General features: G+C 36.0%; 1 protein-coding gene across 4 annotated transcripts in view; it reads left to right on the top strand.

Moving 5' to 3' along the window:
- Positions 1-16,804, top strand: part of FGF10 (fibroblast growth factor 10) — a 116,277-nt gene extending 99,473 nt beyond the window's left edge. For all 4 annotated transcript variants that reach the window (XM_065045172.1, XM_065045171.1, XM_065045170.1 and 1 more), the window contains 2 exons: positions 9,810-9,913; positions 14,450-16,804. In XM_065045172.1, the coding sequence (XP_064901244.1) occupies positions 9,810-9,913; positions 14,450-14,647 (302 nt within the window). In that variant the 3' untranslated portion in view covers positions 14,648-16,804. The remainder of the gene's footprint in view (positions 1-9,809; positions 9,914-14,449) is intronic.
- Positions 16,805-17,702: the final 898 nt, after the last annotated feature.

Genomic DNA, 17,702 nt, shown 5'->3' with positions numbered 1-17,702 from the left:
GTGGGTCCCTTCCAACTCAGGACATTCTATGATTCTATGATTTCCTGATATTGCAGTGATGGACAGCTGCTTATCCTGGCAGTCACCATACATTTTAACTCTTTCCTCCTTAGTGTACTGCCTACATATTATCCCTTCCCCTGTATTTTAGGATGGGCAGTAAATGGAATAACCTTATCTCCATCTGGTTTCTTCCAATTTACAATTATTCACATTGAAAATCATACAAATAGTAAAACACAGGAGGTGAATGTAATTATCATGAATGCAGAAGATAACTCAGGATTATACCCAGGTTGAAATATGCAGCTCCACACACCCCTGAGAAAATTTACTGAGCCATCTTAGTCACTTATAAGCTTTCAATTCTCCTGTGTATTTCTGTGGAGACCTAGCAATTTAAGATTTGGCAGAAATCCTGAGTGCCTGATCCTGTCTACTGAATGGAAACATATATGGTTTGCCAAGTTGCGTTTAGGATTTGGATTGGGATCCAAGTTTACTTATAAACACGTGAAGTAATTTTTCTGCTCAATTCAGTACCCATCAGGCCTTAGTTAGAACATTAGTCCAGTCTTGGGCACCTCACTTCAAAAAAATTAGCCAACTGGAAAGAGACCAGAAAGAGAGCAATAGGAGGTCTAGGAAACATGTATTACTAGGAATTACTGCAAAAACTTGGATTGTGTAGTCCTTAGGGTTTTAGGTTGATTTGTTTTCTATTGAGAGTTATTTCCAAGCCAGATCATTCCAAAGATATTGTTTATAGTACTGCTCCACAAAGAGTTATATTTGAAGGGTTGGTGAACTTCAGCACAGAGGCAGGAAAAAGTATCTGGAGAAAGGGAGGGCTGCAACTCCTTAAGCCATCTTTGTCAGGAGCTCTAACAAATTAGATAACTACAAACCTGCCTCTAACCACATATAGTAGGTGGGGGTGAGGATATTTGGTTTTCCTTTTGTTTTTTTCTTGGCATGTGAATTGCTACCATTCCTTGGTCAGTATGACTCCTCAGTTACAACTCCTCCATCGCAGAAACATATCAGATAATGAATTCTGACACTGTCTGTGTCTAATCTACAAGTTATCAGGTCTTGCAATGTTGGGGTCAAATACACTGAGAAGTTCAAACCCTTATATTTTCCATTAACATTCGCGTAGCTGGCTTTATGTCTTCCTGTGTTGGCTCAAAGTGTAGAGCTCAAGAAATCTGAGCTCTGATTAACAGAGCTAGCTACAGTTGGCTCTACCTGTAGCCATCTCATCTCCACAGTATGAATTAAATCCACCTGAAGGAAGCAAACATGTTTATCTTCCCTCCTGCTAGATAGTTTCAGCATTTTGGCTAAATCTGATTACATGCTTGCATGTTAGTTATGAAAGTGATAGATAAGGTGGCCTTCAGGGAGATCTGAACTCAACTGAGAACATAGATGTGTCTTCAAAGTAATTTCCTGCATTCCCTTTGCTTAAGTTTAACCTTTCTATTATAACTTTGGACATTTAGCAGGAGAACTGGTGGTGTTTAGAACTGTTCTTTGGAGTTGCCTCCTTTAATTGAGAAGAGGAAAGAATGTAGGTTAAATGTGCTAGTTGTTTCTGTTACCTGTCAGGATGTACACTAGCTAAATTGATTCCTGCCATTCTTATAGCTAAACTTAAACTCCTCTTTTACTAAAGAACAGCTCTCACTCTTGCATCACTAATGATGTTCTCTCTTTCCATGTACTCTACTACTGCTATTTCCTTGGTCTACAGAGGACTGCTGATTGAGTAGCTCTTGCTCTGCTCTGAAATTAGAGCCATAAAGACAGTAGATAAGGAAAGGAGAAGCAGTTTATTTTCCTTTAATCCCCTTGTGGGTCTGAGAAAGGGATCTAATAATTAGTTTTTTACTTTGTCTTTATGCACCACAGTGATTTCACATCTTACACTGATATTGTGCTAATGCAGGAAGGCTCAGAAGTCCTATTCCCACAGCCTTCCAGAAGTTTGGATACATATCTCAGGCTTATCCAATGCGTCAGATGTGGGAATTGGACTGAAAAGCTCATGGGACATTAACATTTTTGCTATAGTTGATCTAAATATTACATGTTAGCGGCTTGCTTTGTGGTCTTTAGTACTTTCACTTCTGATTTAGAGCAGGAAGGATAAGGTCTAAGAAAATATTAAATAATAATCAAAAGCACCAAACTGACTTCATATTCAAATAAAGTTTTAGTTTTAAGTCAAAACTCAGGTTATGGTTTGGACTTGTTCTTATTTGAGATCTCTGCCCATAACTGTGGCATGGCTTGTTAGTTTTTTATACTAAGCTGCCTTCCAAAGACGACTGCAAAGTCTGTAAGATTACATTTCAGTGTAACAACTTTGCTTCATTGAAAAAGCTTCCAAAATCTTGATTAGCACATCTTGGTTTTATCTTCTACTCCACTGTCTTTCTGTTGTCAATAATTCCATGCAAAACAAATAAAAGATAGGAATATCAGTGTAACTTCTCATTTGGGGATGTTTTCAACTTGCTTTGTGCAAGCTCTTCTCAAGCTCTTCTCTCTTTTTCAAGCCACGTACTAGAAGCAGCTGTTTGAATTATTAAATGTTTAATGTTGTGCCTTATCACCAACCTTGTTTAATGCAAGCCAATGACAGTCAAAGGTACCCCTTCACCAAAGGTCCCTGGAGGGCACACAAACGAAATCCCAGAAAAGTCAGTTTAGAGGAATGTTTTCAAGTTCTGCCTTCTCTAGTTACCCACCAAGAGCAACGGCTGCCTTCATAGGCCCACCAGCTTCTTGCCACCACTTGGGAAACCAAAAAGTTTTGGAAGCTCTCAGTCATCATCACATTCCATCCAGCTCAAGTCACTTTTCATCTGTGATATTTCTGCAGACAGAAGAAAAAGCAGGGGAGGAAGGGACTGGCTGTGGATTTCCACATAGATGGGATAAAGTCTGAAAGGGGGAGAAAGATGCGAGGTGATCTGTTTCTCTACATTAAGGGGACTGCAACTAGGGTTGCAGATGTTTAAAGGGTGTGTTAAGAATTTATTACACAAATGATGCAGCTACAGAAAAATGGTCATTGCCTCACACTGCAAAGAAGCTGAATTTGGCCCCAGAATCAAGTGGTTCTCATTGCAGGGTATGTTTGGATCCATTGCAGTATTGCTGTGATAATAAGTGTGATACTCTGTTAAGTTGTCTTTCCTAAGAAATTGCTTGACATAATTTCACTCAAGTTCTAGGATATTTTGTAATTCTTTTGCTTCATAGTAACAACATTTTTGTAAAAAAATATACATTTGGAATTAGTGAACAGAATTATGTAAGTGCAATTTTTCACTTATGTTTTTTACAGTCATTCTGTGCAGAGCAAGGCAGGCAATCAGCTTTCTGTCGCCTTTTCATTTATATAATGATCACTTTTATAAACTATAAAAATACTGTTTGTTTAAGCTAAATATATTTAGTTTCTATTGGGAATATATTTCTAGCCTTTGGGACCTGTAAAGAGAACACATGCATAGCTACAGGGCACATCTCAAGTTGATATTTAAAATATTTCTAACTATAATGAGTTGGAAATGTTTTGGGTATTGAAAACCATGCTTTTACAGTGGATGTGGTCAAAGAAGATTAGTTGTAATTGTTGAAGTTTAGAGAGTTGTGGCTGTAAGATAATATTGTGCTATCTGTTTTAAAACCATAATGGAGGCCACAGCATTTTATTTATTTGTAAATTATTTTATTTTCCTTGCCAAGTTCATAAAAGCATGGAACCAGAAATGAGTAACTCCTAGAAAGAATTTTCCCTCCAACAATATTAATTTTTTTTTAATGCTTATTATCAAGCCTGATTACAAGTAACATTATATCATGGAGATTATTTACATTGTGTATTTTCTTGAAGTGAAAAGTTTCAAGGAATGGAAATGCCCAAGCCCAAGCAATCGTATAGTATTAGATACAAGAAATATACAAGGGAGTATGTTAAAATGCATTTTTGTTTCAGTCTTCACAGAAGATAAACATGAGCTACACGGAGAAGCTTACATTGGTTGGAATAGAAAAAGAACAAAATGAAAATGAGTTGGATGATTAATCTGTTTTTCACTTGACAAAATTTACTCATTCTACTGAGTAGGTTGGCCAAGACTCTAGAGAATCATTCTGAAAACTTCAGGAGAAAAACGACTCCCTAAATAACTGAGGAAGTAGTAAATATAAGCTCCTTTTTGGAAGAGGATAAAACAAAGACCTAGAGACAAGCCAGCATAGCCTGAGAAAAAAATATGGGAAAAGTAATTTTTAAATGTATGTTTGCAAACACCTAAGAAATTAAAAACCAAACAGAATTAATCAAAGAATTAATCAAGTAGAAGTAATACCAAACCAACCTAGGTTTCAACTGTGATGAGATAAAAATGTTCATTTATAGGAGAGAAGCAGTAGATGCCATGAATTTGGGAATTGTTTTTGAAACTAACTTCTCTAATCATATTCTCTTAACCATTGTCAGCAAAGAAAATCTAAGTAAAAGTCTTACAGTATGGAAGTCCATACTCAGGTATTAGCAGGTTTTCAGTGAAAAAAAGCATCAAGTTCCACAAGAGCCTCTTCAAGGTATCTCCTAATCAAAAAGTCATTAATAACTTGAATTAAGGAATTGAAAATATGGTTAAAAAAGTTGCAGGCAATATGAAACTTGGAATGTTTGCAAGTATTTTGGAGGACTGAATAAGAATTCAAAATGACATTGACAAATTATAGAAATTATAAAACAAAAAAGAGGCCACTTAACTGGGCTGTGTGGGAAGTACAATGTTTAATTAGGAGTAATTGAATTTACAACTACAGAATGAGGAATGCTTACTTATATTTCTTCCATGTATCTGAGGGTGGTGGATCACAAATGAAGCATGAATCAGCATTATGTATTAACACTATTATGGCCATTCTGTGGGCATAAGCATCAGGGATATTCAAAGGTTTAGAAAACCTGAAAGTTTTAAAGAAAATATTGAAAAACCAGGCTTGTTTAGAGAGCAAAAATTGGTAGTAGATAGGTAAGTGTGATAATAATTCCTGAATATGTAAAAAGCTTCTTCAAAGAAAAAAAAAAAAGTATCTTTTTTTTGTGTTAGTTTACTGTTTAAACAGGAATTAATGGGCTTAAATTACAACAAGGCCATTTACATTGGACACTAGAAAAACTTTGTGATGTAGATAGTGGAACAGGTTACCCAGGAGGTCACAGAATTTCATGTTTTAAAGATGCCTGAGAACAATCATCTGTCAAAAATAACTTCCCTGACTAGGGCCAGTGGAGTACCCACAGTGGTCTGGCATCCTTTCAGCTATATTGTCTATGATTACACATGGGCTCTTATCTGCAATCCTGCAGCATTTGAAGAATATGAAACTTTACAGAGTCAATCTTGAGAGCCATTGGAAATTATTTTTTTTATTGTAGCAGTATAGAGCTCAGTCACGTCCTCTGACTGTACTACATGAGCCTTGAGGAAAACACTATTTTTTTTGTGCCCTCAAAGAAGTCAGTTTCATTAGATGGTTAAAATCCTGCAGTTTTAACCTTCATTCTGTATGCCTCAATTTCTTTTTTTTTTATACATTTCTGTTGAATTTATTAATGACTCAAGAATAATCAAATACATATTTTCACCCTTACATCAAAGGCATTTGATTTAAATCTAATCTATTTCAAATTTCTGAAAAGTCCTTATGATTTCTGCTTGTAGATCCATATCAGATGAGTTGGTGCTCTCATGCTGACCTTTGAAGTTTGTGTCTACATCACTGATACCAATGCAAAGACTCCTGTTGCCTTCAGTAGATTACTATCAAACTCATGGGAGGATCTCCTCCTGAGAAAATCTGAAAATAATACTGAATAATTTGCGATCTAGACAAAAGCTGGTTTTGTGTCTGTAACTACCATGTAATTCCAGTGGAGTTTCTGGGGTGTACAGAGGTAGATAAGTACCAAATTATGTCCCTGTTACCCAAGGGGTAATAGATCTAGACAATTAAATTCATTTGGAAGAAAAACAGCCATTAAAATGTCCCCTTCCCTCCCCTAAAAACTGCAGAGGTTAGAATATACAAAACTATACGTTTTTCAACTTCCAAACAGACAGAACATACTCAGTGAGAATAAATACAGGAACACTGGTGATGAGATCAAACATTTGGCTACATTTGGCTCCAGTTAAGTAGTGTAATGTGTAACTAGGTATTATCAAGCTAGTTACTGTGGATATAACGTAAATGTAGTAACATTTCTCCTCTTGACCTCCTTTCAGCTGCCCCAGTGGGGATACAACAGAGTGTGAGCTTGCAAACAAACTTTACCAGGAAAAAACTGCTTTATTTTCATGAATTATATGTCTGCTGCTGTTACTTTAACTTAGATGTTGTACTGAAAAGCATTGTATCTCCATCATTCAAGTGCAAAAGACGTAAAATGGGCTAATTCAAGTTTATTATTTAAGCACTCTTCTCCTTCAGCTGCAAGTGAATTGAATTGAATGGTCTAATATGGTGTTACTGTTACAAGGATAATATGCCAAAATATAACTTGGTTTAATCAATTTCAACATAAAAAAATAATATTGACCCATGTTACACAAGTATAATTTTGTTGGTATTGTTACTCCTGTTGTTAGAAATGGACCCAGCCTGGTTTTACTGGTGTGACAGTTCAGGTTACAGCAATTATTTTTGTAGAAAGAATTATCTCAATTCTTCTAATCACTTTTTGGCATGGAAAATTAAACAAACAGCCAAAAACCACTACATGTCACTCATGGATGATGTAGCAGTGTTCACAACACATTCTTACCCTTTAATAGCTTGTCATCCACATTACATAAGGTACTCCACTTAAGTCTGTTTGATTTTGAGTACAAATACTGTAGGATGTGTCCCATGGTAGAGGAGTATTAAAGACTACTGCTCTGTATTAATGTGCTTGCAGAAAATCAAGAAAACAACTTTGTCTTTTCTTTGCTGTGAAAATGAGCAACATTTTGAGAATAGTACAAGCATATGCATTACCAGCCTTGGCTGGCATGGACTCACTGATCTGTTTGTATGAAGGGCATGACACTGGTATATATGAGTTGACTATCAAGACCTAATTATGGAGGCCTCACAACTTGACATTACAGAGTATAATTCTCTTCATTTTATATATGGAAAATTATATCTGGCTTCTTTGCAACACTAGAAAAGTCACCCTTAAAACTTGGTCATGGATCTCAACTGACTTTTTCCCCACATTTTCTGGGTTTTGCTAGGTTACAGAGTTCCCATGAGCTACAGCTCCTCTTATTTCCACCTAAGCACCTTGTGCTAATTCCACAGCTAACCTAACATTTAAGTAACTAACACGAACTGTGTTTAGAGTTTTCATTTAAATAACTGGCCATGTCTTTTCTGCTTGGCAGTAGTTAGGCAGCTCCAGATATCAGAAGGGCCTTTGCTGCTACTGAGTTGGATACTACTGATGATGGACTAAGCTGATTTTGGAACCGTTGTTCCTACTCCCTCACAGGTAGCAGAATTGCAGTGCTGTATGTAACTGCACATTCATGCTGTGTGTTCAAGTCTCGGTTTCCAGCCTGAGGGGCCATTAGTGTAGAACTGTTCTTACATGGCTGTAAGAAGCTTGGTGGATATGCAGATCATTCACAGCATAGGTGAAGTTTTCATAGTTCGTATGTGCAAACCCATTCTTACAACTGCTGATTTTTCATGCTGCCATTAAGAATCTTACCATAAAAATCTTACACTAGAAGACTTCATCAGCTTTTTCTTTTTTTAATAATACATGATAATTTGTGTCTGTCAACAATTATATTTGCCTTTTGACATCGATTTTTAAAGAAAATAATGCTCCACTTTCAGCTCTTTATAAGTTTGAACAATAAACTTTATTTTTAATATTATTATTTCTGGTTTAATATGACACTTTTAATGAAGGGCTTTACTAGATCCTAGACATACTCTTGTTTATCCTGCAGTTGTCACTGAAGTCTTTCTCATATGCATTGGCTATAGACCTTGTAGCTGTAGCCAACCTAATGCTTTTTGGTAAGTAAACACAAAACCTCTGCTAATTGCACTGGAGTTTAACTTCATATAAGAATTTATGTAGTTTATATAAGTATAGAATTCTAGGTATATTTTAAAATGCATCCAGGAAAGGCTACCTCTTCTTTCATGACAATAAAATTAGGTCTTTCATGTTAAGTTGCCTAGTTTGATGTTCTCTTTCTTCTTCACACACGTTAAGTGTATCACCAGTTTACTCCCAATAAAAATCAGCTGTTACTTCTTAGTATTTGACTCACAGCTGTGAGTTATTTGCTGTCCAGCTAGCATCAAGTCATCTACTTCTAGTTACAGAACAAGCAACACCCTCACTCCTGAGTTGCTTAGACCAGTCTAATGGCCTTACTGAATGGCTTTTTCATTGTATTTAGAGCAGCCATTTTCATAAAAAATTACAATGAAGGAACTTCCTCCTAATCTCCTCTGCACACATCTACATGGTTCCACAGTGAACAGACTGCATTCAGTTTCCAGGGACAGAAAATCAGCATTTCCAGAAAAAGCACTGAACACCATGTTACACTGTTGGCTTCAGTTGACATGTGGTTAACATAAAGAATTTTTAACTAAATGAAAAAACATATGAATTTTCCAGTACTACCCTGCTCAGACAAAAAGCATCGAAAGTATTTAGCAGGATGTTATTGCAGATTCTTTTTTTAAGCAGGTAGCAACTCATCAATGTTTTTCCAGCTGTTTTATTCATCACTTTATTTCTTGGATCAGTTTAGAGTGTTGTTTACAATTTCTTGTCGCTTTTATCCCTCTTGTAATTTCCCCATTACCAACCACTGGGTTAGATGGGCTGTTGTTCCGACTACTTTAATGTCATTAAAAATGTTGGAGCCAGGCATACTACCTGGATAAACCATTTAGAAGTTATTTGGCTGAGGTCATATTTATGCTGTATTAAGACACGATGCCTAAAAAACAGAGCCTTCCAGTCACTCTAGTAATAGCCAAAAAGGGGTCTCTGAAGTTGCTGTTTAAATTGTAATGACTTCTACTATTCTCAAATCAGTGTGCTCTTGGCCAGAAAACATAGAGGTGAAAAGCTCTCTCTCCCACTATTGGCCTGTTGAGCCATCCAGTGTCACAGAAAGAGTTTGTTTTAAAGAAAAAAAAAAAAAATTGTATTTATTACAAACAGAGCAAAATGTTTCTGATATCTGAAAGACAAAGATAACATGGCCTTTAGGGTTAGTCTCACTATATCCCAAAATGTCAACATACTAGCCAAAAGTGAATTTATCAACTCAGTGCAGCCAAGAGACTTAGTTTATCTAAATGTCCTACAAGGAATAAATAGGTTACCACTGGTTTTGAAGATTGGGGTAAATTTTGACATTCTATTGACATATGCTATAGATTTAATTTAATGCTGTGGTTCAGATATCTCTTGTGATAAATTTTAGTAAAATCTATGTGAAGAAGAATGAAGTTGTTTCAGTATTTATGGGGTTTAAAATACAAGGTTAGCAAAGAAAACATGTTAATAGAAACAATGTTTGTGTATTTTCTTGCAATGGTTTAGAGAAGAATTTTCCTAAACTTTGTTGATCAGTTGGTTCCAAATAGTAGAAGTTTGGTGTTTTTCAGGTTTATTGCCTTTTCTGTAGTAAGAAAGTCCTCTAATGATGTGATTGAATAGCTCAAATTTTGTTTTTCAGGCATATTGGAGATAACGTCTGTAGAAATTGGAGTCGTGGCAGTTAAGTCCATTAAGAGCAACTATTATTTAGCCATGAACAAGAAAGGAAAAGTCTATGGCTCTGTAAGTATTCTTTCACCTTCCAAACAGGTTGCAGTAATCAGCACGGCTCCCTTTTTTACCCACTGAAAACCCCACTTGTCTGTGTATTACTACTAATTAGAGCTCAAATAAGCTCTTCATCAAAATTTCATCCTCTGGTAAACCAGCAGTCCCCTTCACCACAAGCCCTCTTTTGTTTGTTAAGCTTATACCAAAGCAGCTGCTGAGATTTCTTCTGTTTACTGCTTCAGTCAGGTTTCTTATTAAGTCATGGTCAATGGAGACGGTCCTACAAAATATAATATTTGAGGCTGGTTTTGCCTGTTTTTCTACAGTAAGGTCACATTTATCAGTAGTTTATCAGTAGCTGTGGGGAAAGGGGGAGTGGAATAAAGTGTATATGAGATGTTGGAAACTTCAGCTGATGGAGCAGACACATCATATTATCAAATTACAACTTCCAGAAAGACTTCTAGAGTAGCCAGCTTTAAATTGATTGTATTAATTAATACACAAGTTTATGGGCAGTACAGAGAGATACATTTTTATGTATCAGCAGATAGATAATCATAGAATATAAGGTTGGAAGGGACATCAAGGATCATCTGGTCCAACCTTTCTTGGCAAAAACACGATCTGGACAGGTGGCCCAGCATAAGCATTGACTGGGCAGAATTCGGGTATCATTTGAAATTTGTCTGTATACACTCTATTTATATTTGTGAATGTTTAGCATTATTGATACATTCAGGGCAGGGGGGAAGTAACTATTCAAATATTTGTAATATGAAGCAATTTGATCTATAAATCTGACTACTAATCTCAAGTGGACCCTCACATGTCTACATGGTTACATAAACACCAAATTGTTTTGATATTACATCTGGTTTGATTTATGATTTTGCAACATTTTGCCAGTTCCGGTGAGTCTGAGCCCACATAAACGTAAACTTATTCAAGTCATCTGCAAAGGTTACAAGCCAGTCTTCAGATTTTGCTCAATATTCAGAACATCCATGGGGTTTAATGAGAGCAAGTCACAGATAGGTACTGGGGCTGGGTTTATCCTCAGGCAATGTAGCTAAGCCTCCTGCCTCTGCTGAAAATAACAAAGTCATGCCAGTCTCAGCTGAGACTAGAGGGGCTTGAAGTCATTTGACCCTCTTTTTTAAGGAATTGTTTCTGTGGAGTGGGTTTACTTCATACAAACATTAAAAACTGTCCTTCCTCATCTGCACTGTTTCAAGTCAGTCCTTGTCTGAAAGGTTACCTCCGACTTTCTAAGCTCCTGAACAGTGTTGAAGAGTCACGTTAAGGAAAGACCAGAACAGAGAAATGTTTCTTAAACTCTTGTAAATGTGCATTTTAATTTCTAGAAGTACATTGGTCAGAAATACAGAAAAAGTAGTGCTCAGTTCTGCACCAAAGACAGATCTAAGGGTATCCTGACCTGCTGACAGTGTCACCATTTGTCAGTTAAACTACAGTCATTGATCATGGGTATGCTTCTGTACATATGTGGAGGCGTTAGCATAAATCATTATCTTCAGTTCACATATCTCAGTTTATGGCATTTAATTTAGTAATTTTTGAGCATTCATCCCAAAGTCTGAGGAAGTTTTCCTACCCAAGTTGTTTAGCTGCAGCTGGTGTGGTGGGAATCCATCCCAAACGCCATACACACAAAATAAGTCAAAGCAGCTTTCATGTGCCATAGGTGGAAACTGCTGCCATAAGATTCAGTAATTCATAGTGTATTAGAAATAGTGTTGACAGGAGGATACGAATGTGGAAAGCTTTTTTTTTAATTCCAGCTGAGATAATTTTTCAATATTCACATCATAAAATCAAAACGTAATGACTTATCAAAATCCATTCCATAATACTTCAGAGATTTCAAGAATGCTTCTGTTATTATTTTTCCCATCCTCCCAAGACCTGCAGTTAGACTCATATTACTACAGCATGGCAGCTTGCAGATGGATATGAAAAACAGAACCAATAAAAATTGTAAAAACACTCTTAAGCATGTGCACAATAGACACTGGTGCAGGGTTATGCTGAAATTTGTTTGAAATGAGCAAGGCAGTCTTGGCCTAACAGTCAAACACCTGCCAATAAGACTTCTTAACCACATCACACCGTTATCTGTTCTCTCTGTATTATCTAATAATAGAGATAAAAGTTTGGATTTGAGTACAGTTCAGCTTCTGAGAAAATTTTATGTCTCTGACATTTATGTTTGACTGAATTTGGTTGGAATGAGGGAGCAAAAGAAGACTTATTATTTGGTTTCTTTAACAAAATAAGGTGCTAGCAGATAGAAGTTACTGCCGTTTAGAACTGTGATTGGTAGACGCCTGCCTTCTTCATATCTTGACACCTGAGGTGGTATATTACAGCAGATAAATGTTAAATTATCTATATGTAGCTTTGTGAATACAGGCAGTATCAAGGGTTGTTTTGTAGAGTTTTCTCTTGATAGTGCCTTCCCCAACAGTCATTGTTCAACTAACTACTAATTTCAAAGTCAAAGAGCACTTTGTGAGCCAAACTGAGTTTGAATATGCACAATTCTGTTGCAAATACATAAACGTATGTTCTATGGTCTCAACAACAAATAGGTAAAACATTAATTATAGACCCAAGAATTCTTACTTTATTAAAGTACTGAACATTAGCTAGTTTAGTAATTCTAATTTAAATTAATAGGAATGGAAAATAAATATTTTTAATAGCCTTCTGTCTTTTTTATTAATGTGGATACTTTCTTTATCTCTACTAGCAGAATATCTAAGGATTTTGATGATAACAAAAGATAAAACATGCCTGAAATTCTTATCTGTACCATGAAAATTGTTTTGTTATGCAGAGATATTTCATGTCGTGTTTGTAGACACATTAAAAATGCCACATGTAGTTAGTATATCATACTCTGAGATTCTGATATGCTTCTGCCTGAGCTGTGAATAGCATCTTATTTTCTGAAATGCAGAAACAACAAAATGCTATTTTTTGCTTGTGATTTAAGCGTGTTGCAAATTCCCTACTTTCAAAAGACTTCTAAATGGATTATATATAACTTCATAAAACTGAGGGGTTTTATGTCTAGGAATTACTTGTTTGTGAAAACAAAGTATTCTTGGCTTCGTTATAGAGAAGCAGATCTGTGTAAAAGTGCATTTAACATTATTGACATTAATAGTCTCCCCCTATATGCTTGCACATGCTTGTATTTTTTATTCTTTCTGACAAATTGACAAGTGATTGTCCTTTAAAAACAGAAAACCTTAATCGCTTGTATCATGCACAAAATTGCTTTCAAGTTTATTTGGTAAATAAGATACAGGATCATACATGATTAAGGTGGCACGGGGCCTTCTCCTTGGTTGGTGTAAATCCCCTGTGCTGGTTCACACCAGCAAAGCAATGCTCTCTGCTTCTTTGGGGAACCTTCCTGCAACTGGGGAGCTCTGTGGCCCCCCACACAGTCCCACACCCACCTTGTCTTTCTCCTGCAAAAAGGTAAGCTGGTGAAGGGTCTGAAGCATGAGTCTTATGAGGAGCAGCTGAGTGACCTGGAGGGGTTTAGCCTTGAGAAAAGGAGGCTGAGGGGAGACTTCTGGCTCTCTACAGTCACCTGAAAGAAGGTTGTAATGGGGATGGGGGGGTCGTTCTCCCAAGTAACAAGTGATAGAACAAGAGGAAATGACCTCAAGTTGTGCCAGGGGAGGTTTAGATTGGATATTGGGAACAATTTCTTCCCAAAAGGGGTTGCCAGGCACTGGAACAGGCTGTCCAAGACAGTGGTGGAGTCACCATCCCTGGAGGGGTTTAACAGATGCAGAGATTATGTTCTTAGGTGACAGTAATTTAGCTACAGTGTTGGGTCAACAGTTGGATTCGATGATCATGAGGGTCTCTTCCAACCAAAATGATTCTTTTGTTCTAGGATCATTTTTAGGCTAAGACTCTCTTCAGGTCAGCAAAGTACACAGGCTTCACATCCATTGTAACATCAGCATAACAGTGATTTGCACCCATTCAAAAAAGGACATTTCATGGCCAGTGTAGTGCAAAGCATCTTACTTTAAATAAGAAGTAGGCGTATGTTTAACATATGGTATCAATAATCTGGTTCAAGATATTTAAGGGTTGTATTTGTTAGAACTGAAATATGACGGATGATTCCAAGACTGCTACCTCATACTTTGAATTTATGACTGAAAATTTGGTTTAATACTGTTGCTACATTCCAACACAGAGAAGTATAATTTCAGTTGTGAGTGACCTATGTCATTTCACTGCTATAATAATGCACTGAATAATTGATTATGTCTCTTGTTGGTTTCACTTTTTGTAGTCTAACTGATGTTGCTTTAAATGCTGTGGACACAGCTGAACTCTTCTTTAAATACACTGTAGAATCCTAAAACAATGTCACATACAGAACACTGAAATCTTCCAAAATATTTTTAGAAACTACCTTCAGTATGTTGCAACTCTGAAAGATTATGTTTATTCTGAATTTGAGTATTTGTTTTCTTCTTTTAACAGAAGGAGTTTAACAGTGATTGCAAATTGAAGGAAAGAATAGAAGAAAATGGATATAACACATATGCATCCTTAAATTGGAAACACAATGGAAGGCAAATGTTTGTGGCCCTGAATGGAAGGGGAGCGACAAAGAGAGGACAGAAAACAAGAAGGAAAAACACTTCAGCTCACTTTCTTCCAATGGTAGTAATGTCGTAAATGAAGGAGCTGTTTTATCGATGCAGTTGAACCAAAGGCTCTTATGTCAAGATTATTAGGTAATCCTCTTGAAGAGTAGATGCAAAGAAATAGTGCAGACATCTGCTTGTTTGAAAAGGAGCAGGGGAAGCCTTTGAAAGTTTTGTACTCATTGCTGGCACACAAAATACTTTTATTTAGTTCAGTGACATATCTTATTATCAGGATACAAGCTGGATCAAATGGCATGGAAGTTATTGCCAGTGTGAACAATTTTTTCTATCTCTGCAACAGAATTTAGGGGATGTGAGACAATCTGTTGAGTGATCTTCATGGGGAAAGTTATTTATGGAATACTAGCTCATATCAAAGACCTTGATTGCTCGTTCAAGCCTAATGATCCAATGAACATTTAGACACGCAAGCATTTACTGGAAGCACTTGGGTCATATGCACAAATAATGACATTTCTGGAGAAGCCTTGTGGAAGAATGGATAGGATTAAGGAATATAAGCAAAGTAGTGTAAACTGTTCTAACAAAACGAATAGTATGTTTTGCTTGTATGTTCTAACTTCATTTCTTTTTATTTCTAAGTTATTTATTTAATAGGATGTTAAATATCTTTTTGATTTGAAATGTTTTCCTCATTTGCTTCTTTGTTATTTTCCCTTTTTCTCAGTACTTCACACAGAGGGGGATAGGTTAAAATATCAAAACCACAGAAGTACTCTGAGAATAGGTATTAGACAAGGCTTTAAAGGCAGAATTTAATGTGTATAATCCATTTTTTTTCTAACCTGTCTTGCACTTAAGCAAAAAGACCAAACAAGCAGTGCTTGGATTTATGGTATTGGGTGTCTTTATGTTTGAGATTTTTTTTTACTTACCAGCACTCAAGAACAAACTTCAATAAATACTTTGTTCAAAGGGTCTTTCTGCTATTTTGAAATTGATAGGAGGGGCCACACCTGTACTTGGGTGTCAATGCATCTGTGTGTATATTCATCTGATCTTGATTTCAATTTTTAACTAAGATCTAATGCGTTGCAATCAGTGCAATATTCTGCAGCAAGTGTTAGGCTGGAACCTAGATGTGGACAGCCCTGCTAAAGTCACTGAGATTGCAAATGTTAAGATTAAACAGTGCATAATTCCCAAGTGTAAAATTTGGCCTCTGAAAGGTAAGCATGAAGACAACACAGTCCTGCACTCCTTATTCAGTTAATGCACCCATTCAGCACATTGGTCCTTGTTACCAGCTTGTAGAATCACAGGCACGTAGTGGAAAGTGATACCTATGTAAGGACTGAGGGACAGGAAATCCAAAATCATGCTCGTGCATTTATCAGAGATTATTATTCACATGTATATTATATATGAGAGCCAACAAAAAAGCTGTGCTGGTATCCAGCTTTAGCATGCCTTTTATATCCATCATAGTAACTGAAGGCTCAAAATACATAATATCCAGCACATTTTTATGAGGTGTTACTAGTCCCATGGCTTAACTTGAGCAACTGCAGTATAACAAAGTTAAGCATAATATGAAGTCTGTTCAATTAAAGGTACATAAGGTTTGTTTTATGTTTTGCTTTAGTCTGTAATTTTAGAGAGCTCTGGATAGCTCACCAATGTATCCATATTGAGATTTTTTTTGTTAGAGCAGATAAATAGAAAACAGTACATCAAACAATTTGTAGCACTGTCTTCACATTGTATTCCACTAAATAAATAAATAAGCCTTTGCAGTGTCTCTAGTAAGAAAAAAAAAAAAAAAAAAAAAAAGTAGTATAATATTATTTTGTTCTAAATACTTTAAGTGATAACTATGAGATTATATTGATGCTGCAGTTTTATCTTCAATATTTCTTGTTGTGAAAAAGTTTGTTTTATTTTTTATTGTTTGGAAACTGTATTTTGGTACAAAGGAGAGCCTTGCTTGATGTGTCTTTTTGAGAATGTTTAACCTCTATAAAGGCTGGTGTTGCTGAAATCTTCTATAACTTATTTAAGTCAATGTTTAACCAGCACTTCAATCTTAATCTGTTATTTAAATACTAGCTGGGGATCTTTTGGGGAAAAAAAAAAAAAAGGCAAAAAAATGATAGCTTTCCCATAAAATACAGAACGGTCAGATTGTATTTCCTGTCCTTAAATAAAGTCAGCTGTTCTAAAACTAGGAATTCATTGAGAGACAACATTTCAGGTGATAGCTGACATTGTATTTCACAGTACTTTATCTCCAGCTTTCTTCTTCACAAATGATTTTTCTAGAAAGGGAAATAATAATTTCAGCTTTTAAATGTAATTGCAGGTCACAGCAAAACTTAACTGCCATGATAAAAGCAAGTTTCTGTTGTTTAAAATTTGTAATTGATAATTAAAACTGACAAGACATAATGGACCACCCACAGTGAACATTCAATGTGAGCTTGGGCAAATGCATTATTGGATGACCACTTAAAGAACATTTAGGGTACAAAAGAAATTCTCTTTTGACAGAATTGCCTACGTGACTTGTTCAGGGGAGGGATTATACATAAATATTATCATAATACTCAAAACACCATGCTGCTCAGAGGCCAAAATTGGCAAAAATCACTTTTTCAAAGTGAGTCAGGAGCCATTTGTGACATGAATAGTGGTTACTGAAAATTAACCAAAATAAATAAAAAAAATGATAATAAAAAAAACCTTGAAGGAATCACTGATTCCTGTGTGTTTGGTATACTGTAATACCCACTATAGTGGGAGCAAACTGCAGACACTCTATCTAGAGTATCACAGATCCTCAACTATAAGCTCTGTTTTCTGTCATCCTCAGCATAACAGACTCCTGAGCAAAAGGAAAACAGGGTTAGGGATTTAAAAAGGAAACAAAAATCACTGAGCAACAATGTATAGTATGTTATATTTAAATAAAAATAATAAAATATGGGGATAGACAATAAGAGTATTGTCCTTGTTTGTTTTATTAACCTGATATGATACTGCACAATAAAAATAAATAAAAATGGAAAAGATCTGTTGTACTACAGGATGTGGTTTGGTGCTGTATAGCCTCAAAACAAAAC

This window comes from Columba livia, chromosome Z (assembly GCF_036013475.1).
Source record: "Columba livia isolate bColLiv1 breed racing homer chromosome Z, bColLiv1.pat.W.v2, whole genome shotgun sequence".
NCBI classification, from domain to species: Eukaryota; Metazoa; Chordata; class Aves; order Columbiformes; family Columbidae; genus Columba; species Columba livia.
Note: the sequence above shows the minus strand (reverse complement) of the source record. Positions and strands in the feature narration are given on the sequence as shown.